This window comes from Chrysochloris asiatica, unplaced genomic scaffold (genome assembly GCF_000296735.1).
Source record: "Chrysochloris asiatica unplaced genomic scaffold, ChrAsi1.0 scaffold00004, whole genome shotgun sequence".
NCBI lineage: Eukaryota > Metazoa > Chordata > Mammalia > Afrosoricida > Chrysochloridae > Chrysochloris > Chrysochloris asiatica.
The window spans coordinates 3,772,469-3,781,969 of NW_006408522.1; the positions used below are offsets into that span (position 1 = coordinate 3,772,469).

The 9,501-nt window shown below is 42.0% G+C and overlaps 1 protein-coding gene across 1 annotated transcript in view; it reads left to right on the plus strand.

Annotated features, from left to right (window-relative positions):
• Position 1: 1 nt before the first annotated feature.
• The window catches only part of PDCD7 (programmed cell death 7), a gene marked incomplete at its 5' end in the record, with an annotated part of 16,704 nt that continues 7,204 nt past the window's right edge, over positions 2-9,501 (plus strand). The window contains 2 exons of the mRNA XM_006831845.1: positions 2-649; positions 2,713-2,851. Coding sequence (XP_006831908.1) covers positions 2-649; positions 2,713-2,851 — 787 coding nt within the window. The remainder of the gene's footprint in view (positions 650-2,712; positions 2,852-9,501) is intronic.

The following is a 9,501-nucleotide window of genomic DNA, read 5'->3' on the forward strand; positions in this document are numbered from 1 at the left end:
TGGTGGCGGCGGCGGAGCCTTCTACCCTGTGCCGCCACCACCACTGCCCCCGCCCCCACCCCAGTGCCGACCCTTCCTCGGGTCGGATTCTCGCGAGCGCCCGCGACCGCCTCCCCCGGGCCTGGAGCCGCCCTGGAATCCGCGCTGGCCTGAGGCGCTGCCGCCGTCCGATGTGCTCGGGGAGGCGGCCCTGCAGCGCCTGCGCGACCGTCAGTGGCTGGATGCGGTGTTCGGAACCCAGCGGCGGGCTGGCTGCCCAGCGCCTCCACGCGCGCCCATTGGGCCTACTCTAGGCGAAGTTCGTTCCCGCTTGCGCGCCTCCCTGCGCCTGGTGCGGAGGCTGCGGAGCCTGGGCCGGGCCCTGCGCGAGGCCGAAGCAGACGGCGCAGCCTGGACCCTACTCTATGGCCAGGCCGCACCACTGCGCGCAGAACTGGCCGAGAGGCTACAGCCTCTGACTCAGGCGGCCTACGTGGGCGAGGTGCGGCGGAGACTGGAGAGGGTCCGGCGCCGCCGGCTGCGGCTTCGGGAACGGTCCCGGGAACGCGAGACCGAGCGGGAGACGGAGGCCGCGCGGGCGGTGGAACGTGAGCAGGAAATTGATCGTTGGAGGGTCAAGTGTGTGCAGGAGGTGGAGGAGAAGAAGCGGGTAAGAACAGTGGACATTTGTAGGGGTGGTGCTGGAAATCTTAGGGGAAATGAGGCTTTGCTCTGCCGTTTCCTAGGAGTAAACTTGTATTCTTATTCGTAAAATAAAACGATAGCTTGTATTTCCAACCTGCTGCTATAAGCTTAGTTAACACAGAGCGGCATTGCAGTGATGACAGGTCTGCTGCTCCAACATTTTGTCCACTTATTAACATTCAAGGATAGCACATATCTGGTGATTTTCAGAATACAATGGGATCCTGCCTCAAATGATATATACCTTAATGGGACAGTGGAGCTCTGGTGTGGCGCTGTAGGTTAATGCACTAGACTGCAAAGCCGTTTGAACTACAGGGTCGGTGGTTCAAGCTCACCAGCCGCTCCTGGGAAACCCTTTGCAGGGTCGCTATGGGTCGGAACAGACTCGATGGCACTTAACAACAACAACAACAACAAATGGGACAATAGTGGTGATTTCCCCAAGATTCCTTTATTTACAAGTTTTAGACCACAGATCCCAGGCTCAGCAACAGTATTTTTGAGCACTTAACTTGATGCTAGGTTCGTTGAATCATTACAGTAGTCCTGGGAAGTTGGCATTGTTATCTCACGTTTACAAATTAGAATATAGAGGTGCAGAGAGGTTAATTTACCCACCATCACACAACTGGTTTGTGGCAGTTTCTCTCAGGATTTGAGCCCAAGTTGTCTGATTGCAAAGCCTGTTGATCACATCTTCTAAGTAGGCCACAGTGAAATTGGAAATCGATCAGTGTTTAAGACATTCTCCCTCCCTTTGAGTGTCTCAGGGATTTCCTTTGCCTCTCATTCCACTCTCTGTAAGCAGCTACTGCTATTCTTCCTACTCCGTGTTTCTGATACTATTTATTGTATTGTATTCTTGTACTGGTGTATTGATGCCAAGTTTTGCTGTTGTGCCTCCAGGAATTACCAGTGTTTTAAAGGAGAATGCCTGAAGAGGCAAGCTTAATCTGGGAGATTTTGAATTGGTTCAGGAGACTAATAATGAGAGGCCATATGTGTCATGCCTGATGCCTGGAGATAAAGATGAATGAGAGATAGCCTTTATCCTGGAAGGGCTTAGAGCCCATGGGGGGCATCATGTCAGTACTGCCTGCTGTTTGTTAGGATTTCAAATGTAGATGCTGTTAGAGCCCAGAGGAAGTATATCTAACCAATTGGAAGAAGGTGTCAGGGAAGGTTTCTTGGATGATATAGTGACATCTGAGCTGACATTTGACATTTGAAGGAAATGTCAAAGCCAGGTGAAAGCCAGGCAGAGCAAATAATACAAGCAGACCAGTGAAGTAGCATGGTGTGACTGTAATGATGGAAATGCCAGCACTGGTGTGCTGCTGTAGGATAGGACTGCTAACTGCAGGGTCAGCAGTTCAAACCCACCAGTCTCTTCCTCAGAAACCCTTTAGAGGGCCTCTTTGAGTCAGAACTGACTCAGTGGCACTTCAGCATTTGATTGGTGGGAGAGAGACATTTAGAGGTTCCTCTTTACCACTCATAATGAAAAATGTCCCATGAGGAGTGGCTTGAGGAGTCATGGTTATTTAGTCAACTTGTGAGCCAACTTAAGAGTAGGATGGTGGTCTTCAGATGGTTGAGAGGCCGTCATGTGGAAGAGATTCTTGACAACACTAGCAGTGGGGTGCAAACTCTGTGTAGGTTGTTACCTGGAGAGTTTTGTAGACTAAATCCTAGGCCTTTTCAGCCCCACTCTGTATCTTCTAGGAGAGTCTGAATCTTAGCATCTGGAAGTTTGCATTTTTCACAAGGGACCCGTATTGGTTGGATCACAGTTTGAGGAACACTGAGGAAGAAACAAAGACCAGTGCTCACATGGAAACTGCAGAGAGAAGAGTTGTGCCATCAGTGGAGGGGAATGGCCAGTGTAGAGAGGAATTGTGCGTGGGATGTGAATCTGGTTGAGTTTGTCTTAACCCTGATTCCCTGAAATCTAACCTGCCAGGCAGCTGGTGCTGAAAGCTTGTTACTGATGGTAGGTCTTGTGGGCTCTGGTTCTCCCCCCAGGAGCAGGAACTCAAAGCTGCTGCTGATGGCGTTTTATCTGAAGTGAGGAAAAAGCAAGCAGATACCAAAAAAATGGTGGACCTCCTTCGGGCTTTGGAGAAATTAAGGAAGCTGAGAAAAGAGGCTGCAGCAAGGAAAGGTAATTTGGGCTTTGGATTTCTACTTGTAATTCTTCCCTTCTGTACCAAAACCCCCCAAATACTTTTATAAACAAAAAAAGCTTGTTACTTTTCTTCACTATTTTCACCCCATACACTAATGGGGCTTCTGAGCAATAACTTGAAACTTTTGGAGCAGGAAGCCTCAGGAGATGTTTAATTGTTGATAGCCAAGGCTGAAAAGAGAGAAGCACCTGTAGGAAACCATTGCACATGTGAGTGGTTGGGCAGGACAGGGAGTGCTTGCATAGTGCAAAGAGCTGCCCAGCTTCCCTGAATGGGAGGACCTCAGTGGTCTCTGGAAGGAGTGCCAGACATGGTCAGACACCCCAAGCCTCTCAAAAGTGTACTCCAGCTGTGCTGGTTTTAGAGAAGTTCCCAGCATTTATTGTATCTACTCATATGTTATGGATTGAATGTATCCCCTCAAAATAAATTGTAAATCCTAAACCCTACACTTGTGGTTAATAATCCCATTTGACAGTGGGTTTTCTTTGTTATGTTAAGAGACCTTAGTACTATAAGGTATTTAATATCAATCGATCATCTTTGCGATGTAATAGCACAGACTGGGCACAGAGAAGCAAGCACTGACTTTGTTGTTAATATTCATAGCAAAGTATATACAATGTATTAATAAAGTACACTGTGTTGAGAGTTGGGACTGATATGTGAGCAGGGCTACATTGCAGAATGTGTTATGGGCTAGGCTAGAGTTCTCACCTTATGCTTACAAGTTGTGAGATACCTTTGAAAGACTTTAACCTGAGATAAATAAGAAAGATCAGTGCTGACAGAATGGAGAAAGGTTTGGAGCATCTGATATGGAGTGGGGAATGAGAAAGACTGGCAAGGCTGTTGTTGTCTAGGCAGGGATAGAATAAGAGGCAGACAGTAAGTTGGAGAGAAGTAAGTGATAAAGATAAAGTAATATACAAGAGCTTCAGAAAGTTCATAGAAAAATGCCATTATCTTTTTGTTCCATTTTTCCATGAATTTTTTCTGTAAACTTTTATTGTGACTTGAGTGAAGGTTTACAGACCAGATCATCAGTTTTACATTCAACAAATCCTATACTTTGTTTCATCGCAGTGATTACAATCCCCTCCATGTAACAACAGTTCTCCTGCTTCCTCCCTGGGGTTCCTATTTGCATTCTATCCACCTTTCCATCCCTACTCAACCCTGTCCTTAGGAAAATGTTACCCTTTAGCTTTTTAATGATTAACCATTCCATGGTGAGCATACCTTACTAGAGTTGTTGTCCCCCCATAAACCTATCTACTGCTTGGCTGAAAACTGGACTACGAGGATAAGTCCCTTTCTAAAGGAACCTAAGAGATTTTGCTAATTAGGTGACTATTGAGTGGGAGCTGATCAGGTCCGAAAGACCTACCTCTTAATCACCTGTATTATTAACTAACCTCAGGAAAGAGGGGTGGGGCTGCGGTTTGGAATACTTACTGGAACATCCAGTAAAAGTTCTGGACACAGAAGCACCATGGTTTCTTGGCTGGTGAAAGACATCACATTTTGGGACGTGGAAGCTCTGTCCTGGGAACCCTCCAAGACCTTTTTGCTGTAATAAAATTAATCCAAAGTGCAGTACTTTCCTGAGTTCTGTGAGTTGTCCTAGCAAATTATCCAACCCAAGGGAATAGTGTGAGCCAGAAAGCTAGAAGTGAAGGGATTCCTGAGGACCCCTGAGTTTGCTTCATGTTAAATAAATTATGGTTCATTGATTTGATGAAATAGGATAGAGCCATTAAATACTTATGAGTACTGGAAAATAATATGGATAATTAATGGTGGTTGTACAGCCGTGTAGAAATTACATCTGTAGTCAGCTGAACCACATACATGTGTTAATATACAAAAATAAAACACTAGAAAGGAATATGGTGATTATGTTTACGGTAGCAGGACTATTATTTCTTCTTTGTATTTGGTATTGTTCTAATGCTTTTGTATAAATAACTTTTCCTTTAAAATCTTTAAGGATGGGTCACTCCCACATCAGCAGCTTTTATTTGCAGGGCCATTACAATAATGAGTATAGGCCTGCAATCCACTCAATTATTCTCTCCCCTCCCTTTTTATGAAGAATTTAATTCATACACATAAATAGAATACCTAAGTACTGATCATCCAAATTTTAAAAATTTTAGGATTTCTGTACGTTTCCTTTTTTTCTTCTTTCTGAACCAATTTAAAAATAATCCCAGACATTCTACGTCCCCTCAGTTACTAACACATGTATCTCTGAAAAACACAAGGCATCTTTTTATTAATATCTAAAGCAAGAATTCTTTGAAGATGGGGTAGAATTTTAAATTGATATTATAGATAGGACTTTGAGTATGTTTAGTGTTGTTATAATTAAGTACCATCCAGTTGGTTCTGACTCATAACGATCCTAAGTACAACAGAATGAAATACTGCCCTATCATGCACCATCCTCAAAATGGTTATGTTTGCTCCCATTGTCGCTGCCACTGTGTTGATCCATCTAGCTAGAGATCTTCCTCTTTCACTGACCTTCCACTTTACCGAGTATGATGTCCTCCAGGGACTATTTTTCCCTGACAACATGTCTAAAATACTGAAGATAAAGTCTGGCTATCATCACTTCCAAGGAGCAGTCTGACCATACATCTAAAACAGATTTGTTAGTTCTTCTGGTAGTCCATGTTGTTGTTGTTGTTAAGTGCTATCAAGTCGGTTCCAACTCATAGCGACCCAGCATAGGGTTTTCAGTATTCTTCACCAACACCATATTTCAACACGATTCTTCTCTGATCTTCTTTATTCATTGTCCAACTTTTGCATGCATATGAGATGATTCAAAATACCATAGCTTGTGTCAGGTGCATCTTCGCCCTCAAAGGAACTTTACTCTTTAACACTGTAAGGAGGCTTGTGGAGCAGATTTGCTTGAGTTCTTGACTTCTGCTTCCATGAGCATTGACTGTGAATCCAAGAAATATTTGATAGCATCAGTCTTTTCTCAGTTTAGCATGATGTTATTTATTGGTCCAGTTGTGAGGATTTTAATTTTCTTTACATTGAGGTGCAATCCTTACTGAAGGCTGTAGTCTTTGACCATTATCAGTATTTCAAATCTTCTCTTCAGCAAATACAGTTGTGTCATCTACATTGCAAGTTGTTAATGGGTCTTCCTCCACATTCTTCCTAATATAATCCAGCTTCTCATATTACTTGCTCAGCATACAGATTGAATAAGTATGGTGAAAGGATACAAGTATGAAGCACACCTTTATAGTCTTTTAATGATTCAGTATCCCATTATTCTGTTTGAACAAATGCCTCTTGGTCTATGTACAGGTGCCACATGAGCACAATTCAGTGTTCAGGAATTTCCATTCTTTGCCATGTTATTCATAGCTTGTTATGATCTACACAGTCGAATGCCTCTGCATAGTTAATAGAGCACAAGGAAACATTTCTTGTTTTCAGCCAAGATCCATTTGAAGTCAGAAGTAGTATCCCTAGTTTCATGTCCTTTTCTGAATCTGGCCTAAATTTCTGGCAGCCTCCTGTCAGTGTACTGCTGCAACCGTTCTGAATTATCTTCAAAATTTTATTTGCATATGATATTAATGATATCTTGTGATGATTTCCACATTCTGTTGGGTCATCTTTCTTTTGAATGAGTACAAATATGGATCTCTTCCAATCTGTTGGCCAGGTAGCTATCTTCCAAATTTCTTGGCATATATGAGTGAATGCCTCCAGTTTTGCATCAGTTTGCAATACCTTCAGTGCTGCTTGGACTTTTTCCTTCAAAATCAGATGCTTCCTCTTGAAATGGTTGAATATCATCAGTTCTTTGTATCTACCTTATTCACTGTAGTTCTGCATTCCTCCCTGTGTCTCCTGCTACCTTCTTTCCTGGTACCCAGGTTAGCATATGTCTACCCTCTAGCCTATGAATAATTCTCCCCATCCCCCAGGTTACCATCATAGAATGTTTAAAACAGTGATTATACAATATTTGACCTTTTGTGATTGACAAATTTCACTCAGCATAATGCCCTCCAGGTTCATCCATGTCAGATGTTTTGCATATTCATTATTCAACATTGTGTAGTATTCCATTGTGTGTATATATTAAACTTTGTTTAACCATTCTTCTGTTGATAGACATTTAGGCTGTCTCTGTCTTTTCTATGTGTCTTTTATAGATAGCATATTGGAAGATTCTGTTTTCTTATCTCTGTCTCTTGACTGGTATATTTATTCCATTTACATTCAGCATAATTATCAATAGGTATGAATTGATTGCTGTCATTTTGCTGTTTGTTTTTATGATGTTGCTAGTTTCTTTGTTCCACATAATTTTCTGTGCTGAGTTCACCAGTTTTGTGGAGCTTGTTTCATTTTCATTTCTGTTATGTTAGTGTGTACTACATCTTTATGATTTTCCTCTTTTCATTTGGATATGAAGGTATATTAATTTTATGAGATTATCCTATAGGTTACTAATTGTTTTCTTCCTTAAAAAGTCTGCTTTATCTTGAAATCTACATGAGTGCTTGCCATTTGGAAGTTTTGCATTTTCACTAGTCCCTCATTTTGCTTTGTAGTTGACTTCATTATAAATTGGTATCTCTGGTTCCATATTCTCAGTCATGTAGGTTTGTTTTAATTTAAATTCTTATCTGTGGCGCTGTGGTCTAATGCATCAGAGTGCAAAGTCATTTAAACTGCCAGGTGGGTGGTTCAAGCTCACATGCTGTTCCTTGGAAACCCTATATAGAGTCGCTATGGGTCAGAATCAACTTGATGACACTTAACAACAAAAAACAACATATCTGTATTGGGAGTCCTGGTGTGGCGCTGTGGGTTAGTGCACTGGACTACAAAGTTGGTTTGAACCAAGAGGTTGGTGGTTCAAGTTCACCAGCCACTCCTTGGAAACCGTATACAGGGTCACTATGGGTTGGAACCAACTCAGTGGCACTTAACAACAATAGCAACATCTGTATTGAGTTCTGGGTGATGTTGTCCTGTATGTTTAACGTCAGGTTGTTGTCTGCTGTGGTTCGCTCTCAGTCCAAAGTAAAGTTGGTGTGGTTATTACAAATTCCTTTAATTTCTGGTTATCTGGAAATGTCCTAATTTCACTGTCATATTTGAGGAACAGCTTTGTTGGGAAGATAATTCTTGGTTGGCATTTTTTTCTTTCAGAGTTATGTATGTCATCTCTTGCATTCTTGCTGAGAAATCAAATCTTATTCTTATTGGTTCTCCTTTGTAGGTAACTTTTCATTTTTCCCAAGCTGCTATCAGAATTCTTTCCTTGTCTTTAGTTTTAGAAAGTTTGATTATGATATGTCTTGGTGATTTTCTTTGGGGATCTGTATTGTTTGGGGTTCGTTCTGCTGCTTGAATGCTTATCTTCTTGTTTTTTGTCATGTTAGGGAAATTTTCTTCCAACAACTCTTCAGCAATTTTCTTTTTGCTTTTTTATTGTCTCTTCCTGTTCTAGGATTCCTCTTCCTGTTGTCCAACATAACTCTAAGGTTTCCTTCGAATTTTTTCATTATTTTGTCTGATTGTTCTAGCTTACTAGTATTGAGAAATTTATCATAAAGCTCACCTGTTTGAACTTTTCTGTTTGTTCTTGTAGTGTTCTCCTGAAATTTTCTAAAGTTTTTTCTGTGTGCTCCTTGCTTTCCTTGGTCTTCATGTCAGTTTTTGGCAGGTACCTAAATATCATTCTTCTGAATTCTTTTTCAGTTAATTCTATTACATTTTCTTCCTCAGAAGTGTTTTCTGGCTCTGAATATTGGTCGTTTTTTTGAGTCATTCTCTCTTATTTCATTGTGTGAACTAAAATTGTTGTCTTTGGCATATTTTGGTGTTGTATTTGTATTTTGGAGAGTCCTGGTGTGGTGCCGTGGGTTAATGCGCTGGACTGCAGTATCAGTTTGAACTACAAGATTGCTGGTTCAAGCTTACTAGCTGTTCTCAGAAACCTCTATAGGGTCGCTATGTCTCACAACCAATTTGACGGCACTTAACAACAACAGTTTGAATTTAATTGATGATTTTATGTTGATGTGTTCTTAGGTTCTCACCAACTGTTTCCTATAGGTAAATGAAAGCATGCACACCATTCGCCTTAGTTCGGGGTGGGTTTGGCTGGTGTTGGCTGCTGTCTGTCATTGACCAGATGATGTAGGAGCTGGTACTGGCTCTTTCCCAGTGAGAGGAACTACAGGGTATATGGTTGTGTTTGGGCTGTATGGGGACATGGTGGCTACCTCCTACCAGAGAAATCATACACACACAGCAAACAAAATAGAACAAGCAAGCAACTAACAATGACACGAGAAAATAATAATGGAGAAAAATTAAAAACAGGCAGAAACCAGAAAAAAGTATGTAATAACTAGAAAGAGATATGAAGGGCAGGAAAATGGTGCTATAGAAAAGTAGAAAACAGCAATGAAGCTGCAAGCTAAGCCCTGCAACGTTCAATAGACTCCTGTGAACCTGGGTGGAGATCTGGTTGGCCAGCAGTGTGGCAAGACCTGGGGACTCTTGGGCCCAGAGTCAGTGACATAGCCACAGAGGAGTAGAGTGGAGAGCGAAGCGTCCAGCT